Genomic DNA, 23,699 nt, shown 5'->3' on the forward strand with positions numbered 1-23,699 from the left:
TAAGAGAATGACAAATTAGATTTTTTTTTTCTTGATTTTTAGCCTTTTTAGTTGGATTTGATTTTTTTCAGGAGGAAAAAAGTAAAAATCAAAAGAAAAAAATCTGATTTGTCATTCTCCTATCAAGAAGGGATAAAGATAACGTGAAATTAGAATTTCATACATTCTTTTCTCTTCTATGCAAAAGTGGAGTGGAATGAATGAGACAGTAGTTATCCCAATTCGGCTCCTTTACCATCCAACTTGGTTTGATTCGAAACACTTACCTAATATCACCAAGTAATTAATTAAAATTTAATTTGATCGAAAATAAACATAAAATAAAGCTAGTGTAGCAATAGAGGCAGTATTGGAAAAGCATTCACGTACGGAATTAAGAGATCCAGATTTAGCAAGTGTAGCAATTGCAAGCAGAAGCAGGAGAAGGAAAAATATAAACTAAAGTCGTGCCTTTGTAACCTACTTAGGAATAGGATAGGATATGAAGGTGTTAGATGTTTCGGATTAGAATATGTACACCATTACCAGGCTCTACGATCATTCTATAAGCAGGAGAATGTCGATATTTGGGCGACAGAGAGAAAGTAAATTTGGAGATAATGAGGGCAAGGACAATTTTTAACTGAACCATTGCCATGTTTCTGCCTAAGCACAAGCGAGAACCCACTCCAAATGGAATATAGGCTTGAGGGTACTTGCAAGCTTTAGAAACGCCATCACTGAACCTCTCGGGCTTGAAGTCATTCGCATCTGAACCCCAAATCTCAGCGTCCCGATGCAGAGTTGGTATCAGCGTCCACAAGCATGTTCCCTTGGGAATAGTAACATTTCCAAGTTGGATCTCCTCAAGCGCCTCCCTTGACACAAATGCCGCTGGCGGATATAAACGCAGGGCTTCTTGAATCACCATCGTTACCTGCAACCAACACCCTTGTATAATTTGTTAGCTTTAACTTTTAACAGTAGTGAGGAGTGTGAACTGAGATGTGCTCATTAATTTTACTTACAGTTTTCAGGCGGGACACCGAGTCTGCATCTGGCAAACTGCCCCCGCAAACTTGGGCCACTTCTGCTCTAACACGAGATTGCCACTGAGGGTGCAGCGCAAGCAGCATGAGGCACCAGGAGGCGGCAACCGCAGTAGACTCGTGGCCAGCAAAATATATATTCTTGCAGTTATCAACTATGAAGCGCTTGGATGAATCCTCACCAAGACTTTGGTCATTCAATGCCCCTTCCAGTATCAAGTGCAATAGATCCTTCTCTGATGCCTCTTTGCATTTGCTTTCCCGCTCTTTCACTGTTTCCCAGATTAGGGACTCTATCTCTCTCTCCAAACTCAAGATCTCATTTTGCTTCTTCATTGGCAGAAGTCTGCATTTTCAATTGCATGAATGTCTATAAAAGATAAAAGGGTATAAACACCTGTATATCTGGTCAAACTAATGTGAGATTCGTAACTCATTGCCCAAGTATCATCATTCATACCAACTTGTAAGGTATTATCCCTTTTAGCCATTGTATTTCATGGTTTTGTCTACACAAGACCCTGCCTTTACTGAGCTCCTTGGGAATATTTTTAGTTGATCACTCTAGATAACCATTAATCAGTTGTCTAATGTTTTTAACATTAAGGGATATAATGGAAACTTGGAAGGAATGAAAGAGAGGAGATAACATCTATATGCAAATTGACAGGAAGATGATTTATCTGAAACTCATGATTAAGACAAGCACGTACGTACCCATAGCCTGGAACTCCGAAAAGAAAGCTTTGCTTGGAAATAGCTGTTTGAAGTTTCCTAAGCTTGGAAAAAATCTCTCTGCCTTTAGAATAAGAGCTCCCAAAACAAGCTCTAGCGATGACATCTGCTGTGAAGCCCCTCAAATCCTCATCCACTCTAATGTCTGCCATCACACCACTTTGGGCCTCAATGCTGTCCTCCCACTTTCTTACAAGAGGTTGCATGGACTCCACCATTAGTTCCACCATTACCTGCTGAATTAAATTTCACTCCATTAATTGCATTGGTTTCATCATTGCTGTTAGTTTTGCACGTGACTTATATTACTCTTAGTGCATACCTTGACCTTGTCCATGAAGAACTCGGGGGCAATTATTTTCCTCTGCTGTGCCCATAGGGGGCCATTGGATCTCAAAATGCCATTGCCGAGCATAGGTGCCAGTCTCTTTGTTATGTAAGAGGGCTTACCTAAATCCAAGCTAATGCATTGGTTCATTTCTTTCACAAGCTCTGCCTGGTTCACATACAAGTGCTGCCTTGTCCCTGTTGAATACGTATATATTGGACCTGCATTTTTACCCAAATTGATTGCTAGACGATCGATGTTCATGTAAATCTTAATAAATACTATGTAGGACAAAATTAATAAAGGTAAAAAGAAATTTCTTATCTTTTACACGCGTCACGTGCGCATGTATGGCCAAAAACTATAAAGCAAAAGAAGAAAGAAAGTGAGGGGTAAATAATTGATTGATGAATGGGGACCAGGTCTGAAACTGAAACACAAAGTTGACTGAAAATCCGCGTCTGCCCCCGCACTGCCAGCTCTGTTCCTGGCAGTTCTAGTTTTAATGCTATTCCCTCAGATTCATGACTTGTTAAACACTAGACCAATCTCCTTCAAAAACTACTACTAATATTATATCTTCGAGTCGTTGTCAGTGTCACCCACCCACTCTGTCTGTGTGTTGTGAAATAAGTTAATTAATTTTCTGTAGAAGAAATTAAAACTAAAATTAGTGCTGGTTTTCTTATTTCTCCACACTGTACAAATTGTGGAGATCCATGTGACACTGTAGAGTAATATACCCCCAAAGAATCTACGCCTCTGTTTCTCTTCTGGGTTGGTAGACAAAGTTTACCCAAAAATGATCCATACAATATGATGTTGCATGTGATAATTGCAATGGTACAGTGACAAACATTAAGAAAAATGAAAAACAGAAAGCAGAGTTGTAAAAGGAGTGTTTGGAGAAATATCCCACTTCATTGGGGGTGGGGGGGAAGGAAACAAAGAGTTTTGTAGCTTAGTAGTTAAGTAGTAGAAGAGAGGAAGGGTGTTACCGTATTCCTTTCTCCACTGCACGAAATATGGGAAGAGAGAGGAAGTATAGTCGTGGGCAACAATATCGGCATTATTAGGAGTGGAGGTGAGAGCATTCAATTGGATCTTTTGCATCTCAGGGAGGTTGCCGTATATGAGTGAAGGTGATGGACCTTTGATACCCTGCATCCACAGCTTCCTCCTCAGCCTTTCCGACCTGAACCACATGCTATTAAGCAGATGATGAACCAAAAAACAAACCGCTCCCACAACAGCAACACTTATAGACAAAATATGGGACTTGTCCATTTTCTTTTTCCAACTTTAGTTTTTCCTTTAGCTATAGATTATGTATTATTAGAAAGCAGAGGGAGGGAACATGAATGAAGGTGGCGGAAGCAAGAAGATGATAAGCTTCTATTTATTGCAACCAAGTAGGTGGAGTAGAGAGGGGTAATAGACTAATAGACTAATAGCCTATAGAGACATTAAGCTGCAAGAAGCAAAGGGGTAAAGAAGCACGCGCATGACATTTTCACATTCACCCTCCTATTATTCGGCCTCATAAGTTGATTGGACGCATTGGACTGACCTGTGATAGACGTCGACCCCAAGGTTACTGGATTTGGGAGATTGAGGGTCCAGATAGGGACATCACTTAACCCTTTATTTATATAATAATAAATTATGCTGTATATACACCAACTTGTTGCATTTATGTTTTAATCACTACTCAATCACTATTATTGTCTACTTATACGGTTCCCTTGCTTTAATTCCCTGGATCAGTGACGGATTAAAATGGGAATTAGCCACTAGATGAGATGCATGAATTTCTGAGAAATGTATGACGATGGCAACTGTTTTGTAGTACTAGTAATAGGGAGATATTCATTTGTATGGAGAACAAAACAAAATGAGTGACCCACATGGGATAATGCAATGCCGACAATTGGGGTCAACAGTGAGTGGGTGGATGAATAAGCTAAAAAGTAATTATAATAACAATAATATTTGGTTGTAGTATAAGAAAATGATTATATAGACAGAAAGAAAGCCTTCTCTGTATCTGTACTGTGCCTGGTTTGGTTCAAAACGGAAATGAAATAATGCAAAATGAGTGGTCCAAAGACGAGGAAGATACGTGGGCGGTCAAAAGAAACTGAAGAGATCTGGGGAGGGGCTGAGGACAACCAGCAGCACCGTCTAATTAGTATAATTCATTTCATAGAAGAATACTCCTACTATATCCTTCCTTTGCCTCAAGGACCACTTCCACCTCAGTCTTTGTACCGATTTCTTCATATCTAAATCGGGCTGTGTGGGGCCTTGCTAGCCATGCACTACCTTTTCCTTTTGCTTAAATAGGAGTAGCAAGCGCTATTAATTTCATGTAATCCCCTAGTAAAGTATTCAATTACACTACTACAAATGTTTTCACTAGTAGGTGGTATTCACCTGCCATAATTTGTAGTAGCAAATTAAGTATTTTTAGGCACTTAAAACGACTTATTTTTAAGTCATTTTATGTTATTTTAATGCATTTTCAGTTTTAGTAGCTTAGATTTAATTATTAGTAAAATAAATATTTTTATGCATTTTTTTAGTGTTTCGACGATCTATTAGGCCAACGCGGGCCTCGGGAATGACTAATAGACCACTTGAGTGTGCAAGGTGTCATTTCAGGTCAAAAAAATATAAACAATGACTATCACGTCTCGACATAGGCATGCAGTGTCACGACAAAGAACTTTGAAGCCAAAAACGTAATCCCAACACGAAATAGGGTGTGTGTGTATCTGTATGCCTAGACCGAACAGGTATCTTAGGTGGTAATCCTTAGTGAAGATGAGACCTAACAGTTATTCTTAACTAAGGGTGGTAAATAACTCAATTAAGATTAATTAATAACTTAATTATATAATTAGGGATTTAATCGATCATAGGCAGAGAGTTCGCACCGTTGACACTAGGAATAGGAAATTCCATTAGGTTAATTAATTTAATTAGTTTAATTAATATTTTAATTTTGAATCAACACTACTAACTCGTGACTCAAATAGATTAGTAATTATTTTAAAATAAATTTCTTCAATCTACAATCCCTTTGGTACGATCCTCATAATACTTACCAAGTGTTTCATTGTAAACTAACTATATTACAATTTGACGTGTTCGCTTCCAGATATCTCAGTTAACTATATATATTTTATTTGTACGATTTTTACTCTAAACGTACATAAGATATATATGCGACAAGTGGCGTTCTCCCATTATTTATTTATTTATTTTTTTATTTTTATCTAATCTTTTTTTATTAAACATGAATTTAAATATTTATTAATATCCCGGCATTCCCATACATTTTTAACTAATATTTTTTAGTTAACATATATTATAAATTTTTATCTATAATTTCATATTTAAGATAAACTTAAAATCTAACTAATTTTAATAAATATTTTAAATATTAAAAAGAGTATAAAGTATTAAATGAATCTAGATATGACTCGTATATTAAAATATTGATAAATTGAAAAGTAATTAAATTTTATACGGGTTTGTTATGATACTTAGGAAAAGAAAGAGAAATGAATTTCAGTGCATCTATTATTGTAAAAGTGCTAGGTATTTATACTAGTACCTAGGAACTATATATGGAAACTAACTAGTCAATAAATCTAAGTTATAGCCTAATTTGCATGTTAAAATACAGATTTAAATTAACATTCCCCTTCAAACTCAAGCTGGTATTGTAAATTGTAGCTTGAGTTTGGAAACTAAGTCGTGAAATCTGATTGGAAGATGTGTCTTTCATTAAAATATTTGCGATATGAGATGATAAGGACACAGAAGCAAGGTGTAGAGTGCAATTAGTAACATGATGTTGTACAAAATGACAGTCAACCTCTATGTATTTTGTACATTTATAAAACACATCATTATAAGTGATCTAAATTGCACTGTGATTATCACAATGTAGAAGTGTAGCAGTAGGAGATGAGTCTTATATCTTCAAGTAGTCAGCATAGCCAAAGTAACTTCGAAGTGGCATCAGCAAGAGCATGATATTTGAATTTGGTTCTAGAGTGAGCAAGAACAATCTGTTTCTTACTTCGCCAAGAAATAAAGAAATCACTTAGAAAGTCAAACCATACAAAGCACGTTGAATTTTGCACACTTGATTGGGAGAATGAGAATACCCTGGTGGAGGATGCATGTAGATTTCCTCCTGTAAATCACCATTGAGAAAAGGCATTCTTGACATCTATCTGATGCAATTTCCAGTGTTTAACTGCAGATATGGCCAATAGACTACAAACAGAAGAGAGACGAGCAAACATTTCCTCATAGTCAACACCATACTTCTGGGTGTATCCTTTGGCCACAAAGTCAAGCTTTATAGCGCTCAACAGATAACAGATCCATCAGAACGGGTCTTGATTTTTTACACCCATTTATAGCCAATTGGTATCTTGTCAGGAAGAAGATCAACTAGATCCCAAGTATGAGTTTTCTCTAATTCCTAAAGTTCATCAGACATTGTTTGTTGCCAAGAAGGAGTAGTGCTAGCCTCACGATAGGATTGGGCCTTATGGAGTGTGACAAGGACAGAAAAAAAATGATAATATTTTAAGCGAGAAGATGGTTCTCTTACCCTATTAGACCGACAAATAACGGAATTAGGAATAGGATTTTTAACTGGTTCAGATTCAATGGATGTAGAAGAGAAAGATGGAAGAGTACTGAGCTCATCAGATGCATTAGAACAGGGGAACAACTCAACAAAGAAGAAAACTTAACATCTTCCCAGAAGGTAACATGTCGAGAGATACGCAATTTGTTGGATATTGTATCCCAACAGCGATAGCCTTTATGCTCAATGTCATACCCAAGAAAACAACAAAGAGTGCACGAGGTTCAAGTTAAGTAAGTTCATGAGGTTGGAAGAGTACAAAGCAAGCACATTCAAAAGTTTCGAAAACTAAATAATTTGGAGAGTTGTGAAGGAGAGAGATCACTAAGAACTTTAGTGGGTATATGATTGATTTTATGGAAAGTGGTTAAAGCAGTTTCCCCCCATAATTTTTAGGACATTTGGCTGAAAGAAAGAGGGCCCTAGTGAAATCCAGGATGTGTCTATGCTAACGTTCAGCTCGGCCATTTTGTCAGGAAGTATAGGAACAAGAACATTGAACTTGAGTGTCTTGTTAAGCAAAGAATTGGAGAAGAAATGATTCTTTGTATTCTGCAGCATTATCAGTATGAAAAATTGTTATAGTAGAAGAAAATTGAGTTTTGATCATATTAAAAAAAAAAATTGAAATAGCAAGTAGTTCAGAACAAATTTTCATAAAGTAAATCCAGGTGAAACGAGAGTAATGATCAATAAAAATAACAAAATATTGAGAACCACTAACAGTTGAAAGAAGGAAAGGACCCCAAATGTCAAAGTGAAAAAGTTCGAAAGGAGATGTAGTAATAGAAGTGCTACTTGTAAAAAACAAAGTTGGCCGTCTAGCAAGTTAACACTCAAGACATTCCAATAATTCAAATTTGGTGGATTCTAATAATCCATGAGACACTAAAGGACAAATTTTACTTTCATAGGCATGACTAAGTCGAAGATGCCACTAAAGAAAAGAAGGTTGCTAGGTGGTGAAAGTAGAGATAGTTTTCTCAGGTAGATATAGTGTGTTATGAATAGTAAATTTATTATTATGGCTTAATATAACATTTGGTATCTGAACTTGACACTTTTTTTTAATTTGATACCTAAGCTTGGCATTTTTTTCTAATTTGGTGTATAAATTTTTTTTGGTTCAATTTGGTACCTAAATTTATTAAATGTCATACAAATTACGCATAATATTAACAGTGCTAATTTTTTTATGCTACAAAAATGTTATCAATACTAGAGGAAATTCATGTTAAAAAATAGATATTAAGTTATACTTAACGAATTAATACTAAATAAGGGAAAAAAAAGATTTTTAAAACCCCAAATTAAAAGAAATTCATTATTTTCAATTAATTAATTAATTAAAACTAAAAGTAATTAAACATATAAAATACAAAAAAAATATCATATCATCTGTCAGATATCGGTCATACATTGATTATTTTCGTTACCTCATAAAAAATAACATTTTTAATATATTGGAATAATTTACAAAATGTTTGGCAAGCACCAAATCGAACAAAAAAAATTAGGTACCAAATTAGGAAAAAGAGTCAAGTTCAGGTACCAAATTGGCCCCCAAAAAAAGAATAAATACCATCTTTAAAAAGAGTATCAAATTTAGATACTAAATTAGAAAAAAAAAAGTCAAGTTTAGATACTAAACTGGACAAAAAAAAGTTTTAAATACCAAATTAGAAAAAAGTGTTAAGTTCAAGTACCAATTATCTAATATATAAAGTGTATATTTCACCTATAAATCATACGAGTATGCAAACTAGTATACATAAATATAGGGAGGCATTTGACACCTCGCAAGCATAAAGGACTTAAAAATAACCAAATATATTTATACATACATAGCTGGCAAAACGACAAATGGATGAGGAGCTTTAGAAGGCGAGGTGTGTATAGCGTGGATGTCATTTTCTTATCCAATGAAGGGTTGTCAATCTTACATTAGTGAGGAATTCTCCTTTTTTTTCTTTGGTATATGGCTAAGTTATAGAAGATTAAAATGACAAATTTTGTTACTGTTGAGGGATTAATTTGTTGGGTTTTTTTAATTTTAGATTAAATTAATAAAATATGTAAATATTGGAAGACTAAACTTATGATCAGACTAATAAAAAACTCACATTATACTTTCATTGTTGAGTTAACGGTAATTGATAGAGAAGTGACTAAATTATTCGAATTTAAAAACTTTAGTAACTAAATCAAAAGAAGTAATAATTAGGTAACAAAAAACAAAAATCAAGTGCATAGTTGGGTGTATCTGGTAAATAAAACTTGATTCTTTAAAGGGAAAGTGAAAAAAACACTTCAGTTTTCTACAAGTTTAATCTAATTATTCAATGTTGTGTTTAGTAATGGTATTGATCAGATAATGAAACAGAAATGAAAAACAGAGAAGTAAAGAGATTTTGCACACAGTCATTTGTTAACGCAGTTTGAAAATAACTCTATTCTACAATGCCTCGCTCAGTGAATAATTTTTCTTCAACAATCTTCTGAATCACTTATTAGTTTAAGCCCAATATACTCTTGCACAAAAAAAATAATTGTAGCCCCCAGTACCGACCCTAATTATTACAAATTACTCACCCGAAAAACCTCACTTTCATCAAATATAAACTTTCCAATAAAAGTCTTAACACCTGAGTGCAAAAATACTAAATAAAATATACACAAATAACGAGCTCAAAGCCCTCCAAAATACGCCTACAAATGTGCGGCATAACAGCCTATTTATAAGCTTCACAAACATAAAAGATAAGCTCAAATAAATCAAGATAAACTTGACTTTTTGTAGGCCACATATATTCAAAAATATTTATTAATAAAGTTCCAAGTCAAATAGAATAAACCTCCTTAAAAATAGCCACAAAACATGTTCTTGAGATTGAGAAAGACTCTCACCATAATCCGAGTCGAATTCAGACTCTTAAATACATTTAAACTCTTCACAGATACACACCACTTCAATTTTGGCTTTAACTACTGGAATGAGAACATCTAAGAAGTGTATTTGCTTATTAAAACAACATCCAATAAGGCTCACTATGTCCAAGCTGTCTTGTGTCTTGACTGGCCAAGTCTTTAACTGATCATGTCACTTAACAACATTTAACAAACATTGTTGGACAACATTAGCTCTAATAGAAAGTTATAAATCTCTCTATTTGGTTTGTGTTTTCTTGCGTATTAATATTTGATACTTTTGACATTATAACCTATAAATTTTTTGAAATAAAAGTTTTATCACATGGGTTGTGACTATCTATATTTGTTTATATAAGTCTAAATGTGTTGGTTAGTAAATAAATCTTAATACTTTGGACATTATGTTTTAATGATGTTTAGTTGTGTTTACGTGTGTTAAATTGATATTTTGTATATGTGTTATATTTGGGTATGTTTTAAGTACAATTAGGTAAGATTTAAATGTTTGAAAATGTACATTTTAAGTCATTTGGCCTTAAGTCTCGAGACTATTAAAACAAATTTCATTTAAATTTTGCATTCAAGAGCCTAAGGACTCGAAACATATTTGTAATAATCTTGAGACAATTGTTTCTAAATCTCGAGACAAGTGACCTTTGCCTCGGAACAAGAAAACATCAAAGATAAATAGATCTTACTCTACTCCAAGTCTCAAGATAAGAACCTCTTGTCTCTAAACATTCAAACATCAAAACAAAAATAGAAAAACAAGAGAGCTTGATCTCAAAACCTAGTTTCGAGACATAAAGAATTTTGTCTCGAGGCACAATCGTACATCTCAAGACATACTAACTTCAAAACTAAAAGTCTTAAAATAAATTATGATCAGGTCTCAAGATATAGAGATCCCTGTCTTGAGACATAAATTTGAAATTTAACAATTGAGTTAGAATTTGTATATTAAAATTATTTTGATGACTGAATTAATTGTATTTGTGTTACATTAGCTTAAGTTGCTTCACAACTTAATATGACATCACACATTCGGAACCAACAATCGGGTCGAATATGGAATCTTATATACATGCATGCGTACTTTCCATTCACCCTTTCGTACTTCCTTAGATTCTTCTGTATTGTCGATTCGAACAACGGATCTTGTGGATGCTGCTAAAGTTAATGAACGTGAGATGTCTTATGTGGAGTAACCGTGAAAATATCATCTTTCTTTATATGCTCAGGTGGTATGCATATATTTCCTCGGGAAACCCATCCTCACTAACAAAAGCTTCATCAACATCCTACTGAAAGCAGCCAAAAAGGCGAATCTCATGTTCAACACTAGGACACTATTCGTCGCTTTCACATATTCTCTCTTCATAGTCTTAATTTTCCTTTCTGCATAATGCAATCTCCTTAAATTCTTTAATAGAAAAGGAGTCTCTTTTTTTTTTTATTGTGGCCATTAACATTACCTCAGCAGTTTGAAGTCCAGATTTCATCATAGGACACCTCTGCATCAGTAAAAGTTATGTATTGAAGAATTAAAGGCTGAAAATTTAAATTATAAAATTACCTAACATACTTCTAAAGAAGATTGCAAGTTAATGAGCATTTTAAGCTTTGCTTTGCATAACACAACATAGATCAAATTAAAATATTCAAACAGAAGGCAGGGACAAAGGTGAAAATTAAACTAAAAATGTCGGATATAATCCTCTAATCAGTCACAAACTAACTAATGCATCAAGAAAGAAAGTAGTAAAAAACCTGGTTAGCTTAACACCCACGATCGATTTGACATGGAAAATAACAACTTCTATCTTCAATATACACACTGAAATAAGAAACCAACTTTATGCAAAATTAAAGCACAAGTAATACATCTTAAAACAAATCAATCTATCAAAGAAACATGCTAACCACATATCTAAGAATCCAGATACCCAAAAACAACTCTATAACCATAAGCAAAGCATCCTAAAAAGGTTGTAAAAATCACTTCAAAGTTCTATCTCAAGCAAAGAAAAAAAACAGAGAAGATTCAAAATAGCTACGTTACTCGTTACTCGGACTCGGGTGTGAGTATCAAATACGGGTACAGTTAGTTTTTCTCTATATTGGACGGATCCTTGGAGGTCATATCCCAATATCCATGTGTCAGACACAAGTGTTAGATATGGGTACTTCATGATTCATGAAAAATGAAAAGTCCGAGCAGCATAGCAAAATAGTCTTTAATTAATAAAGATTAACAATATTTATTATTGTCAAATGATTTTTTCTCGATCTTCAACTAATACCCAAAACTTTAAATCAAGAATTAAATCAAATTACATCAAGTAAAGCTGATAATACCTTGAAATGAACCCTGAGACTAGAACCCTTGCCTTACAGGCTGCACAAAATGAAATTGAATCATTGTTAAAATATTAGCACTACACTATGAATCCCAACCCACTAAACAAAATTTAAGCACGCAAAAAGGAAGTTTCACCAACTGTCTTAATCAACCAATATCTGTCATTTATTTGAAGGATTATATTCTTTTAATAAAATTCCAGAATTCAATTACTTAAAGGTTTGGGCATAATGATATATCTGGGTTGGTTTCTTCTTGTTGATTCTTTATATCGTGTTAGCAGAGGTACTTTGTCGAATAATTGGCATGCCTCTGCAAGTTGACAAATACTCATGTAGAGTGATCTACATTTGACCATTATTTGCTATGTTAACACCCCTTTTTGTTTAAAAGGATGGGCTAAAGATATCAACCAAATGATGAGTTATAATTATTAAAAAATTACATCAAGAAAGCTTAAATGCATCCAAAATCTAACAATATTAAATCATTAGTTAAAAACCCAGAAAAAGCTTTAAGTTTCATAACAATTTCCAATCAATAAACATAAACATATAAAGCTTAAAGATCCTCTCAAGCCCTTGAGATTCAACTTAGAAAGATAATACGAAATGTATGCAAACAACTAAAATCAACTTAGAATTGAAACCCAACTGTAAAAAAAAAGAGCAACATACCTGCAAGAATGGTGTAGGACAGCATCAAGGACATGGCTGATTCAAGAGGATATGGTGACTAACGCAAGAAAAAGGAGTGGCTGGGTTGGTGGTGGAAGATGTTAGAAATGTAAGGGCAAAATGGGTTTTTTATTACAGTCATCGCCGAATGACTTATTCAGTGGAGCACCGGTCACGCAACCAAACATGCCATTAGTTCTGCAAATCCAACTAACCATAAGAAAAGCTTATTGGTAGGAATGAGCAGGATGTCTGTATTGAGAAGATCGGTGCTGGTATGATCTTGTTGCAGAGCTTCCTGAGAGTGTCACTGATAACGACATTGCAAGGAGGTCAGCAGAAATTAAATTGGAATCTGATACTACTAATGGAGCAGAAAATATCAATGACTAGTGAAAACTGAAAGACAGTTCATGCCGTGCGGTAGATGTTCAAGATATCACAGATAAATTTGATGTAGAGGAAGCTAATGGAAGGTCGAAAAGCTCAGCTGAATAGTCAACAGAGTTGAAACATATAACCAGAGAAATGATGGAAAATTAGTCTGTTAGCTGTAGGAAGCCTCAAACTGAAGACATACAAAATCCACCACAAGAGCAGAGGTGGATTTTATGACCAAAATAAGGAGAAGAGGAATAAAAAGCTGACACAATGATGCAGGAATGCCTGCTGAAAAGAAGAAAATTAGAGCAATGCAGACACATTCCTAACGAGGGGAAGGCATAAATAGCTTCCATAGATGTGAATATTTTTGTCAAAAGGATCGTCCAACGAAAACCAAAATCTGTTTAAGAATTCCCAAAAAGCTACTTACAAATCTTTCGCAACCTGCTAATACAAGGAAACTCCAAAATCTTCAACCACAAAGAAGGTTTCATCAATTATCTCCCTTACCTGCTACGCTCGTAAGTCATGGCCCTCAAGACCATCACCAAGAGCAGCAGGGACATCACCGGTAAAACTTCAGGTGGAATCCCTTCTGCTGGCAGTACACTGACACATCCCAAACGTCAGTTAGCACAACCAGTACCTTGACCAAATCTGAAAATGAGAAGTTCCCTGCCAAAATGGAGAAATGTGAAGGCATCCGAGACCAATAAACTAGAATTAGCAGACGTGAATGAGAAGCAGCAAGAAATTGTGATTAAAAGCAGCAAAATGACAAAGACAAGTTTCAGCAACACCTGGGGATTCTTCCAGTATAGTTCCAGTGAAGTCTAGTTTGTATAATAAGGCAACAAAGAAACGTAGCATAGTTCCACTGGAATCAAATCCATTTCTCCATAAAGGTTCAGGATTGGTACAATCAGTCTTGTTAACAAGACAAAAAGTCCACCTCAATTGGAAAACACTGATAATTCTTTTGATCAGGCTAACATTCCTTTTGATATGCATCATAAAACCATCCTTTTGAGCTAGGAGCTCTCCCTTTGTCTCTATTGAGATTCTCAATGAAAATGTGATAATGTGAATTCATCTAATCACAAACAAATCTAAAATATGCTCTCACACGCACACACACACTCTCAGAGATACCAAGTAAGATTGTATTTGTAGCAAAAAATAAGGAAAATTTCACATGACGTTTAATTCGACAAGCATCAATAGCAAATATGCAGTTGAATATATATATCACGTTAAACCCAACAAGAAACTCCACCAAATAAACCTTAATTAGCTTTTCCAGGCATCCTGACTGATGATTAGTGTTATTACTCAACTCAATGACAAATAATAAGCAGTTCTAATACAATTTTTGGAATAGAGTTAATAGAGAAGTCAAACAAGGCACAAAGCTATTGTATCAAACTTTCAAATATATTTGAGAGATCTCCTCGAATACAAGAATAGCTAAACCATCACAAAAACAGATGCGCAAAACAGATCAGTTCCAGGGTGACAAACTGAATGAAACCCTTCACCCTGCATAATATCTAAGTTGATCTCCATGACAATGACTGCTGCCCTGGCATTTGAGAAGGTCCTGAAAATTGCTGTCCACCTGCCATTTGTGGAGAACCTGATGACTGCCATCCACCCATCTCAGCATGTCCGGAGGGTGACCGTGGTGACTGTCCAAAAGGTCGAGGTTGACGCCCAGGGAATCTCCACCTATTTTCATTTAAAACTCTATCAAGTTCTTCAGTCCTCCCAACTTTCCCAAAAGCTCCACGCACGAAATCCTGCAATGCAGGAGTAACACCGATGGAATACTTCATCATCTGGTCCAGTACATCTAGGCTTTTGTCTAGCTCATCAGCATTGCAAAGCCCTCTGACTACAACATCATAAATAGAGGCATCTGGTTTAGGCTCTTTCTCCCCCATTTTCGTCAAAAGTGTGGCTGCTTCCAAGTTCTTACCATTCTTTAGAAATTCACTGAAAACCCTGGTTCCAAAACTGGCAACCACCCTCAAACCAGTCTCGACCATCTTGGTAAAAGACCGCAGAGCATCATCAACCCGCTCTGCTTTCAAGTATGCGTCAATCATGGTTCTATACATTGGAACATCTGGTGACAAAGACTTGCCACACAATTCTTGAAAAAACTTCTCCGCCTCAGATAGCATCCCATGTTCACAAAACCTTGTAATAATATTATTATAACCAGCCACGTCCATAGCAAAAGGCTTGGATCCAGGCTTCGTTCCTACCTTCTTAAATGTTTTAATGGCCTCCTCAATGTTCCCCAACTTGAAACACTCATTCACCATGATATTGAAAGTATCTGAATTCACCGCCTGTGTGTTAGGAGGGGTATGATTATCCAACATATCTTCGAACAAGGTCCAAGCTTCTTTGGTCTTCCCATGTTTAAGCAAAACCTCCAAAAGGGTATTACAAGTGGGAGGAGGCATCTTAAATTTCCTATCCAACAGCGACTTATACGACTCCATGGCCTCCTTATCTTTTCCCTGATTAAACCACCATTCCATAAACGTAGCATTGACAACCCCGTCATAAACCAAACAACGCTCTTTCAACTCATCAAACAACTCATTGGCTTTGTCCAAATTCCCCAAATTCAAAAACCCTGATATAAGGTTGTTGAAAACCAAAGAGTCGGCACCGTGCCCTTTATTCAACATCTCCCTCAGCAGATCCACAGCTTCCCCTATCCTCCCAGCATCGATCAAGCCCTTGGTCAAGTGCCTATACGTCACCGGAGAGGGGTTAAAAGGTGCCTTCTCCAAAATCTCGTGGTAAACTTGGATAGCAATATCAACTTCACCCCTATCGCAATGGGTATTAATCAAATTGTTGTAAGAGACAACATTTGGAACAAGATCAGACTGCTTAAAGAAAAAATGAAAAAGAGCAATTGCCTCGTTGAAGCGTTTGTTGCGGTACATGGCCGCTATGATAGCGTTACAAGTGAAGACGGTGGGACGAGTAGAGGAGAACACGGAGGAGCGAGCAAGGAGAGAGGCGGCGTCTAGGTCGGAGGCGCGGATAAGCGACTGAACACGGTTGTGAAGGTTAAGGCGATGGCCAACGAGGGCTGAGGTGCTGTCTGGAAGTCTTGGGGCATTAGGGTCACGAGTGGGAGGGGCAGAGGGGGCAGAGGCACGAAGGGCATGAATCGGGGGCTCAATTCGCAAACGGCGCTTGCGCCGGCGGCGTTCAGCAGCGGCTTCTTCTGCTGAAGTGAAGGCGTAGGAGCGTTGGGGTGGGGAGGGGGAGGGGTGGGAGGACCTTGGATTGGATTTTCGGAAGTCGGGTTAAGCGCTACATTGTGGAAGAAGTGGGTGAGGAGAAGGGAAGCGGCGGGCTTGGGAGGGTCTCGGTTGATGGAGCGGAGGAGGAGGAGGCGGAAAAGGGACATAGTCGAAATGAAAATGAGAAACAAAAATATGCTAAAACCCTATACAGAAACAAGTGCTGCTAAAATCTTAAACCTTGAGCACTTGCTGTCTGATCTTTAATACCCAACTATTCTTTTTAAGGGTAAATTGCAGCAAGAGTTACTGAATTTTGATGTAAGTAACAAAATAGTCACTCTAATTTTAATCCAGTCATCTAACTTTTGAAACTTTTGAAAAATAACAAATCAATCACTAACGTTATTAAAAAGTGACAAATCAATCACTAACGTTATTAAAAAGTGACAAATCAATCACTCATTAACATTTTTCGTCATAGTTTTAACGGGACTATTAACGTGGCCAGTTAACTTGTCACGTTGGATGAGGCAAAGTTGAGTATTTTTTTCGTCTTTATTTTTTAATAAATGGCCCAATATTTTTTACTTTTTGCATAAATAGCCTAATATGTTTATACTTCTTCTCTATCCCAAGAATCTCGTCGTTGACACCTCCGCATAACCATCTTTGGCGTAACCATTATTGACCTCCAAACCACCACCCTATCTTCTCTCTTTTTTTTTTCTTTTTCAACCCCCTAATAAAGGAGCCACCACGGTTGGGATCCGATTTTCTTTTTCTGCTGCGCAAAGCCATAAACTCTAAAAAAGCTAGATTGAAATAGGATTGGAGACAATTTGGGGTCAAACTATCAATATCCATAACCAAACTGGTGAAGAGAAAATCCTCCAAAGCAACATTATCAAGTCTTGGATATGATATGATATGATATGATATGACATGATATGATATAAACAGAAGGGTGGTCGATTAAGCTAAACAACACTAACTTCATTGCCAACATTATCAAGTTGCATAAAACAAAACCAGAAGCAAAATAAATGGAACATCCAGACAAACCAAACAATCAATTGAACCCATGATTTTTGGGAACAAAGGAAGTGGTTCCTCCAAAGGGACAACCAAATGCCGACAAGTGAAATTCTAGGTCGGGTCAATGAATTAATTCACTTGTGACGTTCATGGTGTGATTTACCTAAATCTTGAGTTAGTCACTGACCATACGTATGCAACTCATGTGCTTTAATATAAGTGGAGGCTTATGCTCTAAAAATAATCGAGCTCATAGCCGGTATGTTGGATACATGGTTTGTATATGGCATGGTTTTACTAACAACAATAGAATTTATAGTTCAATTAAAGAATTAATGATATCCTTTCATTGGCATTATGATGATTGATAAATAAGGAATATGGCCACGAGTTGCTTGTTCTTGAATGAGTAATTTATCACAGTTATTTATTGACAGTGGTCATATTAATCATTAAGAAGACATAATGGTGACAATGAGATAAAATAATATTGTATTGAGTGAACGAATTTAACTCAAATGAATCAAAGATATCATATGAGGGTAACACACACATAACAAAGTCATTGGACAAAACAGCTGAATGAATTGTTTTCGTAAAGAGTATACAATACAAAGTTTTCAATCATGCTACTTCTTGTAGACTGACTCCATGATTAAGTAATTGTGAATTATCAAAACGATGTTTCTAGACATAATTGCAATTACTAGAGCCTAATTGTATATGTTCGATTAGTCCCTTCGCTAGCTTAACAAAAGCTCGATCGAACTGCATTTGAATCAGAAGAAAATTCTACGACATTGGAAATAATTTAATTGAGTCAATTTATTCAATCTGGAATTAAATTAGATGGTCATGAGAATTGTTCAACTAGAGAATTTGATTAAAGGATTTTCTTGATAAATTAATTTGGAAAATCTAAGTGATTTTTAGGAAAATTAATTTTGAGCAAGTACAATTAAATTAATCAAATTAATTAAAATTAATATGATATTTTTGAAAATTAATTTTCAAGTCAGACAATTGGCCCAATGGGTAATTAAACTTGAAAATTGGATCTCAGATTGTAAATTAGGTCCCAGAGCCCAAAACCGAGACCAAGACCCAAAAACTGGTTAAACCAGACCCGGTATGTGAAATCGGACCGACAATCCAACCGGTGGCTAGACCAAACCTATCAGGTCGTTACTGACCCGGACCGAACCGATAATAATCGAACTGGCTCGAAGTGTCGTAAAGGTGTTGCACCTGCATCACTGAACATAGCGGTGTCGGCGGCTCCAACAGCGACATTCTGGTGGCTGACGGTGTTTGGTCTTCGGTGGTTAAGCAGCGAAAGAGTTACACTACTACTAGGGCTCTACCAGAGAATTTGATTTTAGATTAACTATTCCAAATATAATATTATTTTAATAGTTTAATATTAAATTTAACTTAATACCTATCTTAATATTTTATTTAATTTAATGTCTATCTTATAGATAAATATTCTATTATTTTAATAATATTTAATATTAAATTTAATCTAATATTTAAATTTAATGTTAAAGTGATTAAGTTTAATCATAGTTGAACTCTCTAAACTCTTCCTATATAAAGAGAGTATTAAGTCATTATTTTACATACACTTGAATCAAGAGAAAATTGTAGAGAGAAAATTCTCTAATTTTTTTTATTACAAATTAACTAAAAAGTTTATATAAATTATGAAATTACCATATTGGTAATTGTTGTGAAAAAAAATTTGATTCGGAGCAAGTCCACACTCGATAGATGTGAGCTTGAGGATAGCGGAGAAGAGTACTCGGACAAAGTGCTCATCCTAGACAAATCGAAAAGATACAATTTTGATTAAGTGTTTATTACTTTAGATATCACAACTAATATTTTATTTTGGAAAAAAAATTAAAACTCTATTGTCCCTAAATGCTGCGTTTTCCAAACCCGTTTTCTCCAACACTTACACCTTAGGTGTTCCCCATGTTTATCATCCTGGAAGACTACCAAAAAGCCATAACATCTTTTAGATATGGTCTTAATCTCGTTTACCATGATGCCATGACGTCTTTCAGCTATGGTCTTACTCATTTTTGTCATGATGTCATAACATCTTTCAGCTATGGTCTTACTCGGTTTAGGCATATAGCCTCTGATCGGTTCCATGGCCTTGTCATGATCTTTCTCTTCCTATTTCATTCATTCCATTCTTTCGTTCCACTATTCCTAACCTTGATGTTTAAACACAGCGGTATCCTATTTGCAAGGTTCGGAGCTTCGCACATCACGTTTTGCACTCAGCAAAACCTTATGATGGTATCTAACAAAACCATCCATTTTTCCCGTTCCTAACTCTACCTAACCTATGGTTAGTCACCCCTTACATAATATGCATGCATTAATCATACATATCATGCAGAACACTAGTAAGTAATGCACTACGCTAGATAATCATTCATCAATCACCTAATATTACGATCAACAATAACATGGCAATTTCTCATAACTGCATATAACATTAAAGGACGAAGTGCAAATACTTATCTTGTTTTCCCATCCTTGACAGCTTAGCTAATCCAAAAGCCATAACTTCTTTCATTCTAACGGCTAAACATGACAACCATGTTGTGGTTAAACCAATTGTGGTAAATTTTTAGAAACACAGAATCTTAAATTATACAGAATCTTTGAAAGCCTTGTTCTACTTCTTTCCTCAGTTCTTAAACATAGAGGAATATAAGAAAACTTACCAGTTCCTCAATTTCTCCACCACTAGGTTTAGATTCACGCATTTGTTCCGACATGCAAAGATTTTTTCACTCGCATTCCCTTTCTCTTTAGAATGATTGAAGGAGATTATGTTAGAGGGAAGTAAAGACTTACAAATGAAATTGAGAGAATTTTGTCTCCATTCTCGCCTACATATATACTCCTTAGGCATGGTCTTCACGAGCCCTTCCCACCATCCATTCTTAATTATTTTGTCTCCCACTTTGGACCCAATCAGTTCCATTCCAATCGAACTAGAATTAAAATCCAACTATTCACATTTCAATCTCTAAATTTTCTAATCTTCTACTAGAGACCGACAATTTCTTATTCCGTTAAACTGAATCCTAGTTTTCCAAACCCCAGAGTCAATTTGGGCAACTGGGTGTTACACACTTGTTTTGTGTTTTGAAAAGTAAGTTCTTGTGGAACTTCTACCCTTACTTGTTAAATAGGTTTGCTTGTGTTTGTTTTCATTATATCTATGTTTGAACATAGTTAAGGTTTTGGTGTAAATTGGCTTACATGGCTAGTAAATGTGATTAAATTGAAATGAAATAAGATAAGTGATTGACATTATATATGTTGATGTAACTAGGGGAATGTCAAAGATCATTGAATGTATGTATAACTCATGTTCAGATTCAGTCAACAGAACTCAAAAATTGATATGTGACAGTATAGGGTATGTATATGCAAATATGAATGATTGATGTCCAGGTGAACTTAGTAAAAGGCTAGGATACAATTGACACGCCAATAGTATACGAGATAGTTGATGATATGAATATTATGATAGGTTATTTCGGGATCTAGCATTTGTTGTGAACCATCGAGTATTCATTGTCTCCATGGAGACTTTGGTGTGGTGGAAGGATATATTTAAATATGTTTACACATTTGAAGCATATAGGCTTTGCACTTCAATGCCTTAGTGTGGTGTAGTTTACCCATGTGTCCGAGTCTGTTTTACTAGAGTTCATTAGACGAAACATTGAAATTGAATCTTGAAATTGGAAAATAAAATGAATCGAATTTGATAAACTAATATGATACATGATTCACATGAAATGGTATAAACTTATGAATTGATGGTAGAATATGGCTTTGAGATAAGTAGATGTGACTTGGTACAAATTTATGATGCTTTGAGCTATGTTATAATGTTTGATGCACATAAATGCTTATGTTTCTTATGCTCACTTTGTTGTGACATTAAGTTCCATGTTCTAGCTAAATGTATGGTAAAACCTTTGGTAGTTAAATGTCCACCTACGAGCAATATAAGTGTTGTCATTTCCACTTGAATTTACTAAGCATTTAATGCTTGCCTATTGTTATTATTTCTACATATAGATCTCCAACTTATGGAACTTTCCTAGACGGATCAATGCGGATAACACATTATTATCAAGAAATGTTCATTTTGGTTCCTAATATTGTGACATGTATATAAATTCATTTTGTTATATAAATTATTATCCTCAATGTGAATGTCAATATTGTGTTTATGGCTAAGATTATGTTTGCATGTTAAGCTTGATATATGGCTTAGTTTTCTCTAGTTTGATAATGCTAATGCCATTTGGATTCTTGAATTCAAGGGTTACATTGACCTTATGTGTTTGAACTTGGAAATGTGGTAACTTGGTATGTTAAGGTTGGTAAATGGCTTGGATATGTCTAGACTTTGATCATGAGTTTTGTGCCATTTGAGCATTTGATTCAAAAGTGTGATAAGTTTAATTTGGTATAACTTGGCATGATATGATGATATGATGAAATTGGAATGAAATTTTATTGTGATGTTTGTCATTATAGGTCACAAAATTTGGCATATTATGTGAAATGATATATTGAAACCAAAAAGGATTGAAATTGTTGTATTTTGCCTACAAAGTCACAACACCGCCTCATGGATGTCAGGAAACCACATTTTAACATTATGGCATCCCCTGTTTGAGGTCGCGATGCTAACTTGATAAAGTTTGGAAAATTTACATTTTAGTTCTCAAGTTGCGATTGTCGAAACCATTTTTTAAAGGGGTTTGAAAAACGGGGTTCGAGTTTTTGAAAAAAGAAAATACGAGTCGCCACCAACCTTTTTAGGTGTGATTGGATCACCTTTATAAACATTTTGGTCTATGAAATTCAAGAAAACAGGTTCGGGAGTCGGTTACACACAAGGAAGGATTAGCACCCTCGTAACGCCCAAAATTGGTACCGAATTGATTATTTATTGTCCTAATGTCGAAAATTTGAAAAGATTTTAAAACTTGAACAATTTAAAGTTGAAACTTGAGATTCCTTTGTTCCGAAAGTATTCAAACATTACATCCAGCATGTTAGGACACGATGTTTTAAATCCTCGTAACTAAAATTATCTCATGATTTTAAAATTTTATTAAAAGAATATTTGGTTATTTAGTCAAACGAAAAATTACAACCCAACATGTTAGGGCACTATTTCCCGAGTTTCTAAACACCAAACATTACCTTATTTAAGAAAAACTTTTTCAATTAAATGAAATATATTTTTTAAAACAATGAATAATATAGAATTTAATAAAAAAATAGTTTGATATAATACTAAAATTATTAAAAAATAAAATATAAAAGAGAATTAAAAATCAAGGAAATAGGGATTAAATCAAAATAAAAAAGGTTGAAAACGAAGATGAACAAAGAATAAATAAGAACAAACCGTAGAAAATAAGAACGCAAGAGGGAGAGAAATTTGAGTGAATGCTCTTAAGAATTCTTATTGCTTCCCAAAACTCAAGTGTAGTCAAGTTGTTTTACAATGAGGGGAGAGGCCTCTATTTATAGTTGAGCCTCCCCAAATCCAACGGTATAGATCAATTACATCAACGGTTAAGATTAAAAGGTATCTACAAATTAAATCTCTAATATTACAAAATCATATCTTCTAAGATTGCATATCATATCTAAGATTGCAATCATATCTAAGATTGTATCATATCTAAGATTGCATATAATTGAAGATTATATTTCCATATGAGTCAAGCTTGTAGATGGACCTTAAATTTTTTCAAGTAATTGGCTATTCCGATCGGGCCAAATTATATTTGTAATTCTGAACTGAACTTGGACTTCGTTTTTTTTTGGGGTGGTTTATTATATTTTTGTTTTTGGACTTATTTCTGGGCCCAGGAAAAATTGAGTGTCTACAGCTGCCCCTCTTTGCTCATTGTTGTGTAACAGGAATAGAGTAAAGACTATAAAAGGACCAATTTTGCCCAGGCTCGCCAAGTCTTGAGTTCTTGATCCTTGATCTTCTTTAAATGGCCTCTTGACGGCTTCAATCTGCTTCACTACAACTCAGGAAGGCAATATCGGCTATCTTTGATCTGCTCCCCGTCTAATACAGAGACGCCAAATCTGTTATCTTTGATTTGCTCCCCGTCTAATATAGAGACGCCAAATCTGCTTCTTCAATCTGCTCCCCGTCTAATACAGAGATGCCAAATCTGTTAGCT

The 23,699-nt window shown here is 35.2% G+C and overlaps 2 protein-coding genes across 3 annotated transcripts; both read right to left on the reverse strand.

Annotated features, from left to right (window-relative positions):
• Window positions 1-434: 434 nt before the first annotated feature.
• On the reverse strand, window positions 435-3,601 carry LOC107962201 (cytochrome P450 714A1). 2 transcript variants are annotated; one of them, XM_016898505.2, is made up of 5 exons: window positions 3,090-3,601; window positions 2,086-2,312; window positions 1,746-1,996; window positions 1,008-1,374; window positions 435-916 (listed from the first exon to the last, which is right to left on the reverse strand). In XM_016898505.2, the coding sequence occupies exons 1-5, from the start codon at window positions 3,376-3,378 to the stop codon at window positions 491-493; spliced, it is 1,560 nt and encodes a 519-aa protein (XP_016753994.2). In that variant the 5' UTR covers window positions 3,379-3,601; the 3' UTR covers window positions 435-490. The 2 variants fall into 2 exon arrangements, with proteins under 2 accessions (XP_016753994.2, XP_016753993.2); XM_016898504.2 differs by having other exon boundaries at window positions 1,746-1,999; window positions 3,090-3,593.
• A 10,799-nt stretch (window positions 3,602-14,400) lies between these two features.
• LOC107963159 (pentatricopeptide repeat-containing protein At1g10270) lies at window positions 14,401-16,647 on the reverse strand. Its single transcript, XM_016899736.2, has one exon. It carries the CDS (start codon window positions 16,087-16,089, stop codon window positions 14,671-14,673), a length of 1,419 nt encoding a protein of 472 aa, XP_016755225.2. The 5' UTR covers window positions 16,090-16,647; the 3' UTR covers window positions 14,401-14,670.
• Window positions 16,648-23,699: the final 7,052 nt, after the last annotated feature.

This window comes from Gossypium hirsutum, chromosome A05 (assembly GCF_007990345.1).
Source record: "Gossypium hirsutum isolate 1008001.06 chromosome A05, Gossypium_hirsutum_v2.1, whole genome shotgun sequence".
Lineage (NCBI taxonomy): Eukaryota > Viridiplantae > Streptophyta > Magnoliopsida > Malvales > Malvaceae > Gossypium > Gossypium hirsutum.

Excerpts from the sequence above, each read along its gene's own strand:
- LOC107962201 (XM_016898504.2), bottom strand. The coding sequence starts at position 3,378 with ATGGACAAGTCCCATATTTTGTCTATAAGTGTTGCTGTTGTGGGAGCG. Across the intron at positions 2,313-3,089 it reads GCAGTGGAGAAAGGAATACG|GTCCAATATATACGTATTCA; the intron begins GTAACACCCTTC and ends GTAAAAATGCAG. Across the intron at positions 2,000-2,085 it reads TCTTCATGGACAAGGTCAAG|CAGGTAATGGTGGAACTAAT; the intron begins GTATGCACTAAG and ends AATTTAATTCAG.
- LOC107963159 (XM_016899736.2), bottom strand. The coding sequence starts at position 16,089 with ATGTACCGCAACAAACGCTTCAACGAGGCAATTGCTCTTTTTCATTTT.